Source organism: Lichenostomus cassidix, chromosome 4 (genome assembly GCF_008360975.1).
Source record: "Lichenostomus cassidix isolate B80296 chromosome 4, HeHo_3.0, whole genome shotgun sequence".
NCBI classification, from domain to species: Eukaryota; Metazoa; Chordata; class Aves; order Passeriformes; family Meliphagidae; genus Lichenostomus; species Lichenostomus cassidix.
This window is the reverse complement of record NC_139484.1, coordinates 12,220,952-12,241,819: the sequence shown is the minus strand read 5'-3', so window position 1 is coordinate 12,241,819 and position 20,868 is coordinate 12,220,952. Positions and strand designations below refer to the sequence as shown.

Genomic DNA, 20,868 nt, shown 5'->3' with positions numbered 1-20,868 from the left:
CTGATCTCAAAATCATTAGATTTTGGCAGTGGAGCATTTAATTTCTCATTTATTCTATGCAATCTATCTTTGGTAGTTGTGTGCATTTATGTACTTTTAGCCTATTGGAATGGGAACTCTAACATTTTGTTGTCTTCTGGTATTGTAGAAAACATGGTAGCAGTTGAGACTTCTGACAAATTATATGCAGAGGGAATTTTACAAATTATTGTGAACCTCACAAAATTATTTTTACTGTCATTCTGTCCTTGCTTGGTTTTGTACCTTATTTAGTATGTGTTTTTAATGTTCTAATATTTTAGGATTAGTGTAATCAGCACATAAGTATGCTTGTCCAGCAGCTCATGTGATACTCCTGATTTGAATTAACATGAACAAAGTAGCAAATGTTGGGTTAAACTGAAAACCATACAGATAAATGAAGCAATTATGCACACACCTGTGAGCCCAGAAGAAAAATCTGTGCTTTGGGAATGATAATGCTGCAGTTCTACGCAGCAAGAACATGCTTTTGAAGGATTCAAAATCTTGTGTACTGCTCAGGTAGAATCAGAGGGTCAGAAGGGAATTTTAAAGATCATCTGGTCCGCCCCACCTGCCATGGGCAGGAATATGTTCCACTAGATCATGTTGCTTAAAGCCCTGCTCATCCTGACCTTGAACATTTAAAACTGTTGGGAGTTAAAGGCATAATGGATGTATGTTAAAGGCATAATGGGGATAGAGGTCATGTAAACTTAAGATTCAACAACACTTACGTTGTGTTTATTACGTCCAGACATGTAATAAAAAGCCACATGGTGTAAGCAGCTGCATGAAGAAGGTGTGAGGGGTTTGCAATAAATTATGATTGCTTGCTACTCTGAGAAATCATTTTGAGTAAGGGATCAGTCATTGCCTTTTGTTCCTAGAATGAGCAGCTTTATTCGGAAATAGTTACTGATGTTAAATACCTGTTCTTTTTGTGGTCTAACCATGCTCCCTGAAAGGCCACAGTTGCACATCAGCTTGCTCTGACATACGGGGGGCAAGCAGAAGGAGCAGCAGTCTTGGCTGGAAGAATCATATATGCTCTTTTTGGCTTTCTCTAAGACAAGTCTTGCTCAGGTCAGGAGGCCAAGTTCAAGTGTTTCAAGGGATTCAGCCCCTGGTCTGTGCAGCCCACGCTGCTTTAAACTGCTGTCTGTTTCAGCATTGCATGGCAGAACATGTGCAGCACAACTCCTTTCCACCACTGTTCTTCCCACCTGCCCAGCTTTACAGCCAGGTTGGTTTTTGTCTTTCATTATAACACCTTATTGAATGTTTCATTGCCCTCATGCTTTAGGGAAATCTGAGTTTTCTCATGGTTTTTTGCAAGCCTCAGTTACCAGGCAAGCTAATAAGGTAGTAAAGGTGTTTGACATTAATAAAGCTAATGAACAATAATGTTGGAGGAGGACTCATGCATGCAATCAATTTTATGAAACTCACTTTTCCAGTCATTTCTCCAGGTGCTCATATAGGACCGTGGAAAAAATGAGTCATAAATACTTAAACACTTCCAGTCCTTTGATGAATATTTTACGTTGTAGAATATGTGAATATTAGTAATTAATGCAGACTTGAGAGTTAGAAAAATTTTTATAACCAGAATGGCTGGTCACTAGGCTCAGGGATGCAGTTGTAACTGAACGAAAGGGAAGTGTTTGCCAAATGTCTGCTTGCCTGTCATGAGGAACTCAGAGTGCAGACGGAAAATATTTCCTACAGTGTAATGGTTCTCACTTTGCATTCTGGAAAGCTCTGGCTGGGAAGTGATAATGGACATAGTGTAGGCTAAACCACAGCAAGGGTGAGAGAAAAGGAGCAAAAACTGTGAAGATGGCTTCCAAATGGAAATACATCCCTTCTGCTTCAGTTGTTGCACCGAGAGTCTAAGCAGACAGTGCTGGCAGGTCTGAGGAGTGGTACAAGCAAATCACCTGGGGCTGGAAAAAGAAATCCAACCAGTGTGTTTCAGATCAGTTTCTCTGAAAGCAAATTTAGTAGGCCTGTGACAAAGAAATGGAGGAAACATCCAGCCTTTTTCTATCTTGCGGTCCTGAAATTACTTACCTTGTTTACATCCCATTTTCTTCTCTGCTTATGTTCACTCCCAGTGAGAGGATGCTATAGCTATGGTTGTGGTCTGTGAAGTAATGCAAGTGTCCTAGCTCTTAGTCCTGCCTGGTGAGGTCCGTATCCATGTCAGCCAAGAATGCAGAGAAGCCCTCTGGTTAATTAAGCCTTCAGAGCACAGGAGAGGACTCCTTTCCGTGGGAGGCACCCAGTGCCCTGCTTGGGGTTTTGGTTTTGCCAGCACAGTTCACCTCCCATAGGGATAAATAATCTACCAAGTATGGCATCTGATATCTGGGAGCAGAGGAAAGCTGTGTTTTATTGCTGCTGCTGGCTTCTGAGGCAGATGGAAGAGAGTAGGCGAGGACAGTCCCTTGTTTTGAGAAGGGCTTTCTACATTCACCCCAGTGTAAGTTTTTACTGAAAGGCAAAGCTGTTCTTCATTGTCACCAAAATGGCAGTGTTTGTCCATCAGAAACTACCCTGAAGTGGTCCATAAAGTTAGCCTTAAAATAGTTACTCTGGTAGGATTTAAAGGAGTAGGAATCTAGTCCTGCCTTTGAGGAATTTAAGTCCTTTCTACATGAAACATGAATGTGTCACACATCCAAAACCAGGAAAGTTGACTGTGTGGAAAGCACCTGGAAGAAATGTAAGGGTAAGGAACATATCATGTTGATGCTTTAATGCTAGGTAGGAATGATAGATGAGTTTCAAATGAGCATGTTAGGGTCAAGACTGACAAATGCTTCAGTAATGAAACACGAGCTGATGGAATCTTATTTGTCTGTTCCTGAGATCAGAAATGCCAATATAGGCCTCAGAATTTGAAGTATAGCAATATTTTGTATATTTAATCTGTTTCTACATCTTCACAACATACATGACAGTATACTTTGTGGGATTATCAGCTGAGATATTTCTATGAGTTTTTTTATCAGAGGCAATACTTGTTTTCAGTTGTGCAATTTGTAAAGATGAATAAGATTTCCATAATATCAAGCACTCATATGGAAAAGGCCATGAAATTACTGAAAAGTTATGTCACTTTGGAAATAAAGGTTTATAGTTTTCTTTTTAAGTTCCCTGGAACAGACCTTCCACTTTGCATTAGATAGGGTGTAGAAGCTGGGGGATTTTGTTTATATGGAAGTTTTGAGGTTTGGTTGTGGTTTTCTTTTGTTGGAGTTTTTTCCAAGTTGACCTTTTTTTAGAGCAATCCAGCATACTTTTTCAGAAGGAAGGCAGCATTTTTTTTTTTGGTGTTTGTGCCAGTGCTTTGAATTGAATAGATGAAAAACATTACTCTCTGTTAGAATAGAGAACTTACCATGATCATTTTAGGGCTTGTTTTTCCCAGATTGAGACCTAGGTTGTTTATGCTGTGTCCCTTTTCTAGAATCTTGAATGCTGATCAATAGTGAGTTGTATTGCCTGCAAAAGGAGAAGGGCTGGAGATTTTTAGTCTAAGAAGTAAAAAGGAAAACCAGGCCGCTGCTAAAAAAAACTTAAGTACATTAAAATAAGGATACAGTTCTTTTATGTGACCAAACTTGCAATATTTGTCTAATAGATGGCTGATGGATAAATGAAAAAGTATAGCTTGTCCAGGAAGCAAAAAGGGAACAGGAAAAAGCCCTGTGTTTGTGTACCAGCACGTAGGCTTTCTCTGAGGTCCAGGTCACCAGTGTCTGCCTTGAAAGGAATGCAGCAGGAGACATTATCCAAGGAGTTTTTAAATGCATTGATAAGGTTCTGACATTTTAGGTGAAGGAAATGGCTAGAGGGCTCTTTTCTGTGTAAACAAAGAAGAGGAAATCATTGAGGTTGTCCAGACAGCGTAACCTTGGTGAGAGGGATCTAAGATATGTTATTGTATACAGCTTCTATCACAGGAATGAAAAATAACAACATAATAGCAGCATATTTTTTTTTAAAAAGCATATCTGGATGCATACTTCCCTCATTGTGAAGTTTGAAAGAGTAGCAGGAAAACAAGCCCAAGTAGGAGGATGAATTCCATAGGAAGCAGAGGCTGTATCAGGTTACTAAGACAGAGTTTGTAGCACAGATACTTAAGAATACTGTGAGAAACACTAAGGCACAGAATGAAATGCAGCCAACAAGAAATCAGAAGTAATAAGAAATGTTTTTATTAGCGCAGGTTTCAACAGTTCATTATGAAAATGGAAAAGTTTATTAATTGGTGTCATCCTGGTTCTTATACTATTTTGTACCCTACTAGTAAATTAAATACTAGAAAGATTTTTCAAATTCCTTCCAAGTCCATGATCCAGTGTAATGATTTATGAGTGGGCATACTTTAAGGCAGTTGCATGAAATTTTGAAGAGTTTACAGTTCACAACAACTTTGAGGGTTTCAAAGCTGTTGATTTGACTGGATAGTACTTTTGGGATGTCTACTAGCAAGCCTGAATTCTATCCAACAGGCAGCTGGAAATGCCCTAGAATCCAAGAAGATCATATTGCCCTAAACAAATCAGAAGTTTTTCCTTTGTTTCTAGAAATATAAGGTATGGATATATTTTAGATATATCCTTTTATATCTTATACATAAAGGCTACTATGAGCTGTGATTGATAGATTTACCTGTGAGTAACTGTTTATAAATGGAGTGCTGATGTCCAGATGCTTCTCACCCTTGCCATAACTTGATACAACATCACTGTTGGGTTACATTCCTCTGAATTCTTTAATGTTTCACTCCTCATTATACAATAAGGTAAACATGCCCAATTTCAATGGTGTGGGCCCTTGCCAGAGTTGATGACTCTGTCTCAGTTTAACAAGGAGAAAATCTTTCAAAAACATGTCGTAAGAATATGGCTCTTCAGAAGAGCATTGTAAAAAACGCCAAGAAGACATTATAATAATTCTGTTAATGAATTCCTGAGTAACTAACTGAGATACATCAGTTCAGGCTTTGTGTAAGAGTAATGGCTTTGAAGCTATTAAAAAACCCTACCTTTTTGAAAGTCAGTTAATCAGGACAGTTAAAATACATAAGTAAAAGAAAATTAGGAATCTACCTTTCAGCGTTGATAAGTGGCATTTAATCTTAGGACTTGAAGCATTTTCAGTCTCTCAGAGGAATTTCAATGCATGACAGCATTCCTGTTGCATCCTGAGGTCCTGAGGTAAGGAAATTACTTTGCTAAGTCATAAACTAGTTTCAGACATTCAGAGCCCTATTCCATAGTCTGTCATGAGCAGTTTTGTGCTGACAACAACTTTTTTTGGGTAATGCTGGTTGTCCAGTTAAGCATGTTCTTCCTTTGGCAGGTGGCTTGACATCCATAAGAAATCTCTAGAGCAAATCAAAGACCCATTTTCAGCCAAAGAGGCTCAAATAACTTGGAAGTTCAGCTATGCTACTACATTTAAGTTACGTGACCCAGCACAAATAAAAGGCACTTCAAAGTTTAAAGCAATGGGCATTCATTCAGGGCATCATGGCAAGGTTTGCAGCCTGAGCCATGGCATTATTCCAATTTAGTTGTTTTGCTTTGCATTCTTAGACAAGGACACTTTCCACTGCCTTTGGAGACACTGCACGATTTTCAGGTGCACAGTGTCATCATACCCAGTGTCAGAGGAGACTTCTGTCAATAATTTATTCATTATACAGAATTTTGTTTTGTAGTGTAAACATATTTAGTTAAAGACTGTTTCTGTCTGTTCAGCTTTTCTCTGTCTCACAGGTCCAGGAGGCTTTTAGAAAATGTAGTCAGGGGCTGAACTTCTGAATTGCATCCTGAATTCCCTAAGACTCAGCATTGTCAATGGAGCAGCTATAAACCAGCAGGACAGCTGACCTTCAGTCTTCTGAAACATTCAAGTTTCAAAGATGTATACTAATCATATATATTACGCTGTTTTCCTGTGAGTCACCTGGTTTCATTTAGCTGAGAAGTATCTATGTCAAAGAAGAAAATCAGAAAGTGCCATTTGTTTCTTCTGTTTACCCTTTTGATCTCATTCTACGAACTGCATAGCCATGAGTACTTTATGTTTGTGAAGATAGAAGTGGCCAGACACCTTGAAAGAATTGCCTGGGTGTGGTGCTCCAGTGTTTTAACAGGAGAGCATAATACATCTAGAGCTCTCCTTGCTTGATTTCTTCCACACACATCTTCTCTTCACAGTAAACATCAAAATTCTTTTTGACTCCAACAACGAACACTTACATTTAGCACATCCAGGCCTAAATCTTTTGAAAGTAAATATTCTGAAAAGCTCTAACTTTGGGGATTTTCAGAGGTATCCTGCTCCTGTGAAGCATAAAGGAACTACATACATAATAGGGAAGTTCAAAAGCAACAAGATTCTGTCTCAGATGCACACGTTTGGGCACAGAAGGCAGGCATGAATCCTCTGCTGTTGGAGGCAAGCACAGCTGTGTAGAGATCCAGGTCTATTTGTAAAGCAGCAAAGCAAAGCAGGCCAGGGAGGCACCTGTTGCACAGTCAGGTGGCTGCACTGTCTTCAGACAGGTATTCAGAAGGTGGCTGTGCACAACAGCAGCAGGGAAGAAGGTATTCTCAGTTCCCCAGAAAAACCTGCTATTTCTCAAAATACTTTCCTCTTTCACACAGTGAGAACCCTGTCCCTGAGGCAGTGCCTGTGGGTGCCAGGAGGCAGCAGGATACTAGGAACAAACTTACTGAGAGTACAGCATGAGCTCCAGAGAATCAGTTTCTGTGCCATGCAGGAGGGTGTAACTGCTTGTCAGTTCTTCCTCTTGACTTCAATGCATACTATTCTGCTTGTAATTAATGTTGCAGTCTGGATGATACATGGACCGTGCTGTTTCCCTACCTGCCTTGGGGTTGGTGTATTTCAACCCCCAGAGTTAACATTTTGTGATTCAAAATTCCTGATTAATTATTGAGGGCTCCATTGTGTCTCTAGAGGATAGTTTCATATCACACTTACATGGGAATCAAGGTCCTATTTGGTTTCTTTAAAAAAACTGTTACTTTTTGAAATTTCAGTTATTAGGAAAATCAGGCATTAACATATGTGTGTTTTATATTCTAGACAGCAGAACTGTCTGTAGTTGTGTTACAAGTTTGCTTTTAGCTGCTGTGGGTGAGCAGAAGTTTGTACTTCTTCTCCTTGAAGAAATACATTGGTAATGTTTTAGAGAAGCAATTGTTCTGACCCTCCTTGGGCTAATTTTGCATAGAGCTGTGTGAACACAACAGCTTTCTAGAGGAACAAAACACCACTTTGCCACCTTTGGTCACTGAGGTTGAACTCCAAACATGCTTTGCAGTCCCATTTCTGGTTCTTCAGTGCACACATGGCTTTTGGCACAAGCCACTGTTTTTAATGAGCTCCCCAGAGATTTCTTGCACCATGTGCACCCTTGAGCTCTTCAGTCATGCCCTATGGACTTCCTGCTTTTCTGTTGCTGTTCTTTCTCATAAACTGTGAGGCTTCAAAGTTGGGAGCAGAGCTGGGAACTGTTTTGACAGCCCAACAAGGTGCTAGGGATAGGTCAATGAGCTACAGTCCTTGCTGTGCAAACTTGGTATTTCGTGTCAGAACCTTGTGTCTTTTTAATGTATCCAGAGATATGCATTCCTTTTGCCTACAGTATGTATATCACTACATAGTTGCAAATGTATGATGTTTGTCTTCACTTTCCTCCTAGCAGAATGTTCTGTGTTATATCAATAGCAAAATGGGAAGGTAGGAGATGATGCCACTAAAACAAGTATTTTCCTTCATTTTTCTTTCTAGGATTATGCAGCAAGTAATTTCACTAATTGCAAGGAGGAAGCAGAAGACAGCAACACTTACATGCTTATGTTAGGCTCAGAAACTCAACCAGCCATGGGTAAGTCATGTTGATAGCTTTATTGGTGCTGGTATGTGCTGTAGGAAATTAATGAGTTTATAGGCAGAGAGGGCAAATTATTCTAATGCTTTCAATTTCCACATGTTACAACAACTTCTAGGGAGGGCACATGTCCTGAAAGGGAAAGGCAGTTGAGGGATTCAGTTGGGATGATAAAGTTACTACTCGGTAAGCAAGACCTCAGTGCAACCACCTTTCCTTGTAAACTCTGGAAATTTGTGATCTCTGCTCTGAACCTAGGAAACAGGTGAATTCTCCAAGCTCTCAGAGAAGAACCTTCATAAAGGGGGAGACACTGCATACAGGTGCAGTCAAGTCCTGTGTGGAGGCACAGATAGTTGGCATTTTGCAGCTTCATGTTCCTACTTCCAAGCACAGATTGACAACGAGCCTGTTGATGATCTGTGTGGTTGTATGCATTCCCCTTGAAAACTGCAAAGTTGCTTGTTTGCATTTACTGATGGCATATATTTTGCATATATCTTACAGTATCATGGATCTATGAGAATAAATTTTATCCTCTTTTTATGTTGTTGACAATTTTATGTTTTCAACTGTCTCATACATATGAAAAGGATGTTTCTTACTTGGTAAGTTCAAACTGGCTGCTTTAACACATATAGGTAGATGATAGACACTGTGAAAAAACAGGTTTGCTCTAATCAAATTTTGGCTGTCTCTGTCACATTGTATGTGGGAACATGTCAGGGTGAACACACAGAAGAAGAACACAAATTGTAACAGCTGGCCATGTTAGCCAGGTAAATGCCCTAACCTCCCATTTGAATCAGTGGTAAAAGGCAGGCGTCACCAAAGGATAGCTCAGAATGGAAACCAACCTCAAGGGCTCAGTGAACTCTGCTGACAGATTGTGTAGTTTACTCTGTTACGTTACTGAGGTTGACTACTAAAATTTTGATGCCGTACATAGTGATTAAAATGTACATTTTCACATCTCTCCGCTATATTGTTGGTCTGTGGGCCACTAGAGACAGAAGAGCTCTGTTTCCACAGTTCTACAGTCATGTCTCCCACAGGCAATGTTTATTTCATTTTAGAGAGATTCAAATAAGCACACAAGTCCCATTGTACAAAAAGAAGTAACACAGATGTGTGAGCTACAGCTTTATTTGGCAAAGTGTTATGATGTGCTGCATTGGAAGTCAAGTGATAGAAATTATGGAGACAAGGAAAATGGTTGTGATTTCTTTCTGACAGCAGCTCTAGAAAAGCTTAACATGGCATGCACGAAGATGGTGTGTATCAGAGTAGCAAGGTACAATGAAAATTTCCACTCTTGATTTAGTAAATATTTAAAAAGCTGTTCACTGATGGTATGTATTTGACAGCTTTCCTGCTCTATCAGATCATAAAAGTTTTATGAGCCATTGTGTTGCTTCTGTAGGAACCCTTGAAACTGGAAATGTTTCCAGATTGCAATTTTTAAATGAAATAATGCTTTCTTTAATATTAGAAGCCAAGCGGAACTCAGGAGATCAGTATGGAATTGGATCAAGATGCCAACAAGAAGTTGAGGTGGTTGAGGAAAAGAAAGATGATCTGAAAGACAGCAGAGAGGAGACAGAATGTGAAGATCAAGAAGAGGAGGATTCATACAGCTTTCACAACAGTCCTGGTGGTTTGTATGCCAACATAGGAGATGAGCTCAAAGAGAGCAGAAGAGATTTCTTTTTCTGTAAGAGGCCACCCCCTCCTCCCCCTCGAAATCTGCCTGGCATCCAAAGACAGGACAATCTGCACAATCTATCACAAGGTACGATCTGGGGAGGAAAGCAACCTGATGTGAATATGTGCAAGTGCAGACAGAGTTCTGCTGTAGAGATTGTGTACAGTTACTTCTAACAGCAGTAGCTGGGCACTATGGCCCTAATGCTACAAAGAAAACATGCACATGAGGCCCTAATTCTGCAAAACAAGCATGTGCATATGACCTTTGCTGCATCAAAATACTCATGACCAGGTTTGTCAGGTAATACTGTGGTATGGCTGTTGGGTTCAGCTTTTCCTCACTCCACCTATCTCAAACAGCTGCCAAATACTGCATGGTGTGCTGGGTTTAAAACAGAGGCTTGAAACAAAAAGTGAAGCCTGTATTTTTGTCCAGTTGATTTAATTATTTACCATTTTAAAACATTAAATGCTATCTTGATTTAATTCAGCTTGCAATTTCAGAGGTAGAATTAATGGAAAGTGACCATGCAGAGAAAGTAACATAGTGTCTCAGTACATTTTAGCCAGTCTTGTAGTTACTTAGAAGTAAAAAGTTATATTGCAGATTGAAAAGAAAGGGAGAAATTCTGACCATTAAGGAAATGATTTGCCTTTTTTCCCTTTTTTTAGTAATTCTACCTGAGTAAAAGTCTAAAATTTTGTGTTGTGGTTTGATTGAAATTATGAGAAGCTCAAAATATTATTTGCATCTATTTCAGGAGGGATGATCATCAATTTTTCTCACTGGGAAAAACAAATATACAAAATAATTCGAGCTTAAATACCAGTCTTAAATAGTTGCAAAGGGAAAAAAAAACCAAAAAGCCTTCTTATTTGTCAGGGACACTACTGATGAGTGTGCACACAAATTGCTTCCCAGTTTTTCCACTGCTTATTACTGTTAACTCCGTTTTCAAATGTGGTGTAACATATTAGAATCTTAAATTACCATCACCACGCACTCCGAATTTCACATCATTAGACAGAAAGAGCTTGCAATAGGTAGGGTTTTGTCCTGTGTTCTGCTGTGCAAGAAAAAGCTGGCTGTATGTAGAAAGTCATAGGTGAATTCTAAGAGAAAGAGGGACAGAATAAAATTAACTTTAAAGATGTGTTTTGCTTCCCACAAAACACTCAACTGAATCTATATGTGTGCGTAAATGAGGGGTCAGTTTTGGCACACAGGATTTGTTAGTGTAGGTAGATACAAATGCCTGTCTTGGGATAGCTCTTCCATGGCTATACCACCAAGTAGTAACATGGCCCTCTCTGCCAAGTGCTGTCTGCCTGCATGTGGCTACCAGCAGAGAAAGCTTCCTGGTGCCCTGTGCCAAGTCCTGTGCTGCTAAAGCAGACTTCATCTGAAAATGCTCCTGTGTGAATAGTTCATTTAAAACATGCTCTGAATTATTTTGTGTTTAGCTGGGTTTCATCACTGGGGAATGGGGTATCAATTCCTCTAGATGAGGATGATGCTTGTTTTCAAAGAGGATCTCTAATGAGGTACTGCTACGTATTTTCAGTCAGCTGCTTGCTTTAGTTGCTATGGAGTACCTCAAAGACAAGTTCCCTCTTCTTCAAGTCTGTTTTGGCAGTGGCCTGAGAGTGCCCCCTGTGGGAGTTAAAAGAAAGAATGTCCTACAGAGAAGGAAACAGAAGTTATACAGTGACATGGAAACAAACTATTTTTCATATTAAATATGGCAGGTGTATTAACACTACTTGTGGTTTTAAAACATATATTTTATCCAGAATTTATGTTGATAGTACATATTATCAATGCATCCCACTAACAAATATATCCCACTTACAATGGTTGTTTAGCTCCTCTGAACCAATAAACAGATAGTTCTTTAAATAGCAGCAAATGGATTGAAAACACCAGTAGTGACCACAGCCGAGTTTAGCAGATACTCATAGGTACAGACAGTAAATTACAAGGAAAACATGAGTCAGTACAAGAATTCCAGGCAGGTCTACTGTTTTTGCAGGAAAGATGGGTAATCATGCCAGGGAAGTTATAAACATTTATGGGAACACCAGCCTCAGTGACAGGCTCTAACTCTTAGCAGTTTGTGGATGTTTTAAAGACAAATCAAAACAAACCCAGGTGTCCAGAAAACCATCTGTGCCTTTTAATGCTGTAAAAGGCAAAATCTAAAGCAGAGTAAGTTCTGAGTAGCTGTAGTAGGAAATATATTAAATGTAGGGAATACAGAGAGACATGGAAGTTATTGGAGTGGGAGGTTTGGATAGTCTTTGCATAGGTTATAAGAGGCCATAAATTTTAGCTAAATGTAAAGGGTAGAAAAATTTTGTAAAAATTTTTAATTGTTTTTTCACCTTGACCTACAAGATCTGTAGAACCCTCAAAACACAGTCGGCTATTGAAGATGTAGGAAACATTTCCTACAAAAAAACCCAACATTTCCTAAATTAAGTTTCAATTCTGAAGTCATTGTTACAACAGGTAACAAACAGCTTGACTTTGCAAAATGCCAAGGGCCACAGGTACCTCTTACTTGGCTTTACCATGAGTTACATGTTTGTTTAACTCTCGTGAGAGCATCTCAGTACTTCTGCAAATAAACTCATTTATTTTGTGGCTAATAGCTAAGCAGCTACATTTGATAATCTGATGTGAAATCATGAGGAGGCCCTGAAGTTGGAATTACTCCTTTGGGGCATCCTCTCTACTGAGTTAGATGATCAGAAGCCTCTGAAAATGAGAGCGCTTTAGTTTAGAAGTGAAATTAGGTCTCTGAGCTACATGAGGAAACTCTAAGTTTTAAGATAAATCCTAATCTACTTTCTTTATCCTATATATGTAACACAATTCCTTCCCATTTCAGAGAGGAATTTTGTGATGGACAGGAGTAAAAGAGAACATGGTGATGAACTCATAACACCATGCTGCAGGGAAGACCAAGGTAGCAGCGAGGAGGACAGCGATGAGGAGCATCCTTACACTTGTGTGACACAGGATGAATGTGTGTATGATCTCATCCTGGGGCAGGAGGAGGAGGAGGAGAAAAGGAAACACTTCAGGTCCTTTATCATGAACAGGCCGCCAGCCCCTGCCCCTCGTCCCCTGAGTTCACCGGTCAGAGAGGAGAACACTCCCTACATAGCACAAGGTTGGTGCTGCTGCTTTGTAAATATTCTCTGGGAGAATGTAGAGTCTCTTCTCTTTGATGAGCAACACTTTCTGAAAGATTAGGATCCCTGTTCAGTTGCCTTCAAACCAACACGTTGTTTGTTTCAGTCAACCTATTCTCACCCTTCAAATGAGTTGAGAACATCTCTGAATAATTTTCAGTTTGCATCTGAGATAGTATCACAGTTTTTATTTAGCTTTTAAAAAATTATGACAGTATGATGGAAAACGAAGAATCACTGGGCTAGCTGTGAGTGAATCTGTTACAGCAATGCAATATAGTGTGTGCTATTTGAATTGCCTTTCTTTTCAGTTTCTTTATCAAAATGCTTTCACTTAAGGCTAAAATCCGTCTCAGAATTATTTTTTTGTTTCTGATGAGAAGAAATCTCTTTTCTGGTTGAAATGCCTGCTTGAGGATTCCTCTTTCTCCAATCTTTTCTCTAATTCGAGATGCTAGGAATACACATTTCTAGGTAGGATCATTATATTTCTAGGAGGAAGGATTAGGTCTTTTTACCACTTCTGTGAAAACTGGAGAATTCTTTTGAGCTATTTCATGGAAATACAAGCCTAGAAAGGTTTTAGATATCTTCGTAGTCTTATTCAAACTGAAACCAAACATGAAAGTAACAAAAGGAATTCAGTGAACAAACTGCAGAGATCTCTGTGTAAGTCCCAAAATCCATCCTGCCTGCATCTCCAGCCTCTTTCTGCAAAAGCCTGCCAACCTATAAGGATATGCATAAGAGCAAATGGTAAAAAAATGGGTTGGCAAAGGACACCATTAGATTGCTTACTTCATGCTGTGCATGTTTTGCACTAAAACAATTAAAACAACCCAAAGCATCCAGCCAAATACAGAGGAGCACCTCCTCTTTCATGCCTATCTCAAGTCAGTGATTTCTTTTATTCGTCCTAGTTAGCTCTCTTCCTCCAGGCTGTGTAACTCCAGGTTAGGGCCAGAATGCATGGGCTAGTGCAGTCATCATTTAGTTGCTCTTTCTTCAGCATAGTCAGGAGGTGAAATGTATGAATAATTACAGTGCAATCCAAAAATGGATGGGCATGGAGGGACTCTTACAGCTACAAAAGTCATGAAATGGCTGTTTTTACGGAGGTTGCTTGAACAGTGTTTCAGTTCTTGGTCCACTATCATCACAGGCCAGTGACTTGGAAACCCTTAATGTGAAGATGTTTTATCTGGGAGATTGCTTTTGCTGTCTTTAATTGCACTAGAGTGTTTCTGCTTTGTTTATTGGCTAAGGCAGATGCTATCAGAGGAACGGCTGTGGTCACCGTGTGTATATACTCATATATACACACAAGTTTTTTACCTTTGCTTTTATAAGCAAGCAGTGGTAGGCAAATTAGTTTCCTGAAGTTCTGTGAAATCAGCTTCTGGCTCATGTTCCTTTGCTTACACAATACATGGGCAAAAATAGAAACACTTTAAGAAAGCTGCTGTTGACCACTCAGGTCTCTGTTTTTCTACCTGCCCTGCTGGTTCCAGACCCAGAATATCTCTTTTTTGTCCAGGGATTCCTGAGATAGCTAGTGAAATTTTAGACAGATGGGATTGTATCTTCAGCCAAAAGATTTTTCTTGTACTTGGAGTGGCAATTTTTGCCCTCCACATTGGTTAAAAAAAAATGCCTCTCCAGTTGTCCCATCCCGCTGTGAAAAGGGGGAGTCAGGAAGGATTCTTTTTAATCGATTTCTTGGACAAAAAATAAAGTGCAAACACAGCAATATTATATCTGAGAACTGTTTATTGATAAAGAAGGGTAAGTGTGCCTACTGAAGGGGGATAGAAAAAAGAACAAAGAGGGGAAATAGGAAGGGGAGGAAGGGAGGGAAGGAAAGGAAGGAAGGTGGGTAGTTAGTTTTGGGGTTTGTTTTCGTCTATTATAATGAAAAGAGTATTGCAGATGTTGCAAAGTCAAATAATCAAAAAGTTAGAATTGTGCTATAATACAATAATAAGTAGGTACCCATATGCAGCTATTTATCACAGATGTTTTACTTCATCTAGTGTTTAAAGTGCTTAGACATAAAAAGTTTTTCATTCTTACTTTGTTTAAAATATAATTCATGCCATTGTTTCAGACCCTCCTGTTACAGCCCCTTGGACTGCATCCACTGAGGTTTGGATGCCCAGTATGAACTAAGATTCTTGAGATGAGCAGCATTACATAACACTTTACTCATTCAAAGCAGGGATACCATTGATTTTAGTGGCCACTAGGAGTTCTCAGAACTTCAAATTAAATCATTAGTGTGTCTAGTCAGTGCCCTGACATCAGGCATTCACAGGCCTGATTGCTGGCTTAAATGACCCTTTGGCTAGGGCTTTGTTGGAAAGAAAAGTCCTGTCCTGCAGAGTTACTTAACTGAGCCATCCTTCCCTCCTCTGTATTCATTCTCGATTTGCTAAATACCTTTTAATTCATAAAACAAATTATTTAATATTCCTGTAAGTTTGCGAATGTCCTCACTGTGCAGTTCTGGTTGATCTTCAGAACTGTTCCCTTCCGGCATTCAGTAAAACACAGGTCCTGTGGAAAAACAGGATTAGAGAATGCATCATGATGCACAGAGGAGGGCTGTGCTGAGGCTGCACATTTGCCCACAAATGGATCCCCATGTACCTTGGGAGTTCATGGAAAGCTTCATGCCCCAAGGATTGCATGAAATTGCGTGATAGTGCCATGCAGAGGAGGATGGTTTTTTGGGGTTTTTTTGGTCCTTTATGTACCCATAGATGGGCTCATTTATGGGTGGGGGGGAGGTAGAAAAAGTAAGCATTGTGTAGCAGAAATGCCTTTTGCCTCTTGGATTGCATGCAGGTGACTCTCTTTATTTTTGTCCTTTTGGACAAATCAAGTGGATGAATTTCCATGAGTGCTTTCACCACACATTGAATGTAGGCCATGACATTACAAAATAATATCTTCTCCTTTAAGCAAAAGTGATGGTGCTTCCATGAGAATAGCGACAAAGAAGAAAGCAAGCAAATAGCTTTCTTTGTAAAGAACAGCTTTCAAATACATGGAATCTCAAGTTTACACTGGGCAGAAAGCCTGCTGCTTGTAGATTACCCCACCTGGTGCTCTTCAGGACAGGGTGGGAAACTGTTGATCTATAGAAAGCAAACATGGGATTTGACAAGAGTCCCTTTCAGAGCAAGATCTCCACTTCAAAACCTAGACAGTAAACACTCAGTGATGCAAGTTGTCATAATTGAGCTACCACAATTTACAGTTTGAGCATCTGCCTTGAATTTGCTGACAAATAACTTCTGGGAAACATGGGTGAGTTGAAACATTTAAAATATAAGTGTTCTAATCGCTTTTATTCAGTTTCATTTATTGCACTTTCAAATTTTAATGAACATTCAAGCTACTGTATTGAACACTGGTAAACAGACTGCATTATTAACAGAGAGCTACATTTGTTCTTTAATTTAGACCACTGCAAGAACTCTGCCTTGTGTGTGAAAGGCTCATCAACCAGTGGAGCTGCAAATTGGTGCCAAGTAGCTTGCTGTCCAGATGGTGTGCACTCTAACTGTGCTCCCTTACCATTCCTCAGGTGCTTAGTATTCCTCTGTAGGTTATTTCAGGGCTTTATTCAATTGTGTGCTGCCAAAACAACTGTTAAATAAGCATATGAAGCTCATGTGTTTTCAGCTTAGAGTGCAATTTTAATGTTCCTTATTAATACCAAATTTGATTGAGCTGAAAACCAAACTCTCCAGTGTATTTGTATGACAGGTGCATGAGTTTCTGCAGTTCCCCCCTGCGATCTCCAAAGCCTGACTAACTAGGACTCCCTCAGGGTTAAGGATTATAACCTGGTTTAATCATTTACCTCTCATCACAGACCACTAGTATGACAGGGTTTCTCTGCAGCAAAGATACCTGTCCCACAACAGCATAAGTAAAATGTCTATGCTGTAGCCTTTATTTCTTCACAAACCTCTCACAAATCCCTGAACGAATGTTTCCCCTCTGTGCACTGAAAACATCTTGCTATTTAAAGATAGCTGTCTATGGGACCTCACACTAGGGTTAAAAATTAGAAACGGAAAAATATGTTTTCCAGTTACTGTTCCAGAGGAGAATAACATTCTCATTGCTCATCAAAATCACAGGGTATGCAGAAAAAGTAGCATCCAGTGGATATTTTTAGGAAAGCAGAATATCTCACATACAGAAATGACAGCATAAACCCACTGAAATGAATAAACAAAATCCAGAACAGAACTGTTAGTGTCTTGGAAACTTATCAGGCTGATAACTGGGAACTACAGTGATCACATCCTGAGTCAGTAATTCTTGTTATGGCAATTGTTTAAAAGCTCTAAAGCAGGGGTTTCCAAAGTGAAGCCTCAGAGCCCATGCAAACTGCAAAACATTTATGTCCCACAGAGGGATTTTGTAGTACTCTCCTACAGTGAGTACAAAGTACTGCACTGCAGATGAATTTCATTATGTGTTTCTAACTTACGGGTGTTTTTCCATAAATGAAATGCTAGGAAGCACTGTTTGCCTGGCAGTTGGGCTGTTTTTACAGACCTGGTTGGGAGCGGTATACCAGCTTCACCCACTGTATTCATTCAATCAGATGTTTCACTATCTGAACTTCGGTAAGTGGAAACAAGTACTGAATAAGGTGCACACAGAGAAAAAATATTTATAGGATGCTGCTTGGTTGCAAACCAAACTGTTCCAAATAGCATATTTTTAGTAAAAACAGACATAGAGTCCTTCCCTTTTTGCTTTTCTCAACTCAAGAAAAATGGGACTGAAAAAGTATATTTGGGGTTTACATGCTGGAGCAAATACTCCTGAGTATGTCACTAAAGTCCTTCCAACTTCCATGATCCTCTAAGTTAAAATCCTGACAAGAGCAGAGGTGTAAGAGTTCTTTTCATCATGTGTGGTGCTGTGCTACACAGTACACTGACACCACCTCTGAGCAGCACCTTAAACTAAGCACTGGCACCTCTTCTACTCACTCACTCTTTACCCCTTCTGTAAGAAGGGAGTTCTGGTATTATTTTTATTATCTTCCTCCAGTGCAGGGGAGTCATCTCTGTAGTGTCTCCTGAGGTCCCTCCATGACCAAAGTTGCTGGGATTCCAACAGATTTGAGCTCATATCTGTTGGACTCAGAATCTCACTGAAAATTGTGAAGAGAATTGCTGGTGAGCATACGTGTATTTTTGGATTAATATTTTCACTTTGTCATTACACTGTAATTCCTTTTAAAATAATTTTGCTTTTGGTCTGAGAAAATGGAGTGGTTAATTCTCAGCCAACTAAATAGCTGTGGAAGGCAGAGGCTGGCAATAGCCTGTGTAAGTTGTGTTGAGTGGATGTGATGCTGTCTGAAGAGCCCTGTCAGCATTGGCCCACTGCAAGTAAGGGAGCAACGTGGCAGGTTGGTATTTCTGCAAGTGCACTTGGCATCACCTAGTCTTTATTCTGATGAAAGGACTGTTGTGTGTTCTCAGAAATGTCTTGAGTGTCAGGCTGCACATTTAGCTGTGATCAGAGTTTCTGTACCAATTTAGATGTGGTCACTCATTTTCCTGCTCTGGTGCACTTAAAACTACTCAGTCGTTTTCCCTTTGCCTTGTCACAGTTTAAGTGTAGCCAGACACCTATGCTGCCCTGACAGGACAGGACAGATTCTGGGACTTGAGCCTTTGTTACCTTGCACCACACAGCCATCCCTTCTCCACAGTGGCTGCACCTTACTAGATCAGATTCATGAGCCATGCTGATATGCTTTTCATATGTGCTCAGCTGCCTTACCTTGGAAAAAGAAAAAAGTCTGTTTACAAGGTCCCATTTCCTTAGTTTCATGTTTGAGTCACTGGAATTTTTTGTTTTCATCTTGAATATGTGAAATATTTTGTATCAATTTTGGGAGTGATCATTAATCATCTCTTACAAAACTTACTGGTTAGCTGTGCATTGATGACCTCTCTCCAGTCCTTATGCTGAGTGATGTTCAGTGTGTTAGCAAACAAAACAGACAAAAGGAAAATGAAATCTAAAAGGATGTTCTAAAAGACCAAACATCTGCAGAGTTCTCATCTCCTGAATAATAAGCATCATTCTACTATATTCCTTCCTTAGTATTCTCTGTGTATTTGTCATCCCTTGCCTTGCTACATCTAATTTACAATCTAATCTCTACCAGAAAAAAGAACTTGGAGGTTTTATTTGCCTAGGTACTATGCATACACAGTTTAAATGTTAAAATGTTTAAATAATGTGGAAAAAATTGAATTGACAAATATAGGAGTCTCTCTCTGCAACATATCCTAACCAGCAATTCACTCCTCCTTCTCCATTCTTCCATTAATCACGAATTAATTACATGAAATGTAATGAATGAAAAAAATGAATGAAGCAAAAACTTACTAAGAACAAGGAGTCAGCTTGCAAACCCACTGTAATTTGCAACTGAGTTGTGTTACTAAGTGCAACCCTAGTGTACTAATTAATTTGAATTATCACTTAGCCATGTGTTCGTATGAAGATTTTGTTCCCCTGTATTTTAATTTTAAATGTTTCCTAAAGAAAACAGTCAGATAATTTTGTTTAGAACATCAGCTCAATGAAGCTGATGAATAAATGCATCTTGAATTTTCTAAGCAAGCTGAATTCAAAACAGTGATATTTATTGATGGATTTTTTAATAATCACCGTGTCTTTTCTCCTTTGTGTTTGTGCTACTGAAAGTGACAAGTATGTATGTATTAGGTATGATTAGCTCATATATTCTTCCAGAGGGTAGGTTCACCAGTCTAGCTTTGTTTGAATCACTAGTGCATAGTGGAAACTGATTTTCAGAGGTAATGTTGTAGGCAACATCCCTCATAGTTTAGATGAGTAAAGTAAATATAAATTAGAAACCATGTCTCGGTTGATCATTGCTTCTTAGCTGATATGAGTTCTTCTTTCCCATGATCTAACTCTTCCCATGTTTTGATTGCCTGTGCTTCTAATTATATCACTAAGCAATTTTTGAAATGTCATAGTGCATCTGACTCCTTACCATTACAGCTTTGTGTTAGAACCTCAATTAATTTTGAAAATCAGATTCCTGTTCTTTTTCTCAACCTGCAGCTATTGTAAAAAATTTCATTCTCTCTTTCTAGAACCTTTATAGTCATCACAGTTTCTTGCACAGTTTGTGGCTACAAAATGTTCAGAATTCTGAGTTCAGAATTATACATAAAATACTTAGATTTCAAGTGTTTCTAACCTTTCTACTTGTGGTGCTAACCATGAAAATATTAACCACGTTTCCAGCCTTACAGCATTATTTACCTGCATGTGCAGACAGCCTGAAACATCTCTAGTTCATCTGACTGAGGAAAAAAAAGGCAATTCAGAGTTCCTTGAATCCCACTCACTTTCCAAGACATACGTTAGGGATATTCCCAGAGTTCTGCATATTTGCCACAAAATTTGTGTTTTGTCCCACTTCTTAAATGTTGTTTTCTGGTTTTGTGTCCTACTAAAAAATATTGAGTAGTTTCATTATCTCTTGAGTTTGCTTTGCTGGAGGAATACTGAGGTTACATTACATTCCTAAAGAGAGATCTTCCTGCCTGAGACATAAAAATGTATTTAGGGCTTGCAAAAAACTTCATCTGTATTCTTCAGCAGCTGAAGAGAGGAAAGGGAATGAAGTGGAATTACTTATTAGTTCTCTCAGCCATCTTTGATTCTGAGAAACTGCAAAAGAAGTTTGTTGTAGACAAAAATTAAATGCCATGTATAGGATCAGGACATTTAATATGTGGATTTTGACCTACAAGCATCCATGGGTACTTTAGCCAGTCACAATATGGTTAAAAACCCAAAAGGACTCTCTTTCTGATCATACAGATGTTATTGAAGGGTGCACAGTAAGTATGATAGAAGTACTGCAACATTTAATCAGATTATCTATGGCAAAGAGGCCT

The 20,868-nt window shown here is 39.2% G+C and overlaps 1 protein-coding gene across 1 annotated transcript in view; it reads left to right on the top strand.

Annotated features, from left to right (window-relative positions):
• Positions 1–20,868, top strand: part of BANK1 (B cell scaffold protein with ankyrin repeats 1) — a 136,407-nt gene that overhangs the window by 102,920 nt on the left and 12,619 nt on the right. The window contains exons 9-11 of the mRNA XM_085057929.1: positions 7,870–7,966; positions 9,462–9,761; positions 12,571–12,855. Coding sequence (XP_084914055.1) covers positions 7,870–7,966; positions 9,462–9,761; positions 12,571–12,855 — 682 coding nt within the window. The remainder of the gene's footprint in view (positions 1–7,869; positions 7,967–9,461; positions 9,762–12,570; positions 12,856–20,868) is intronic.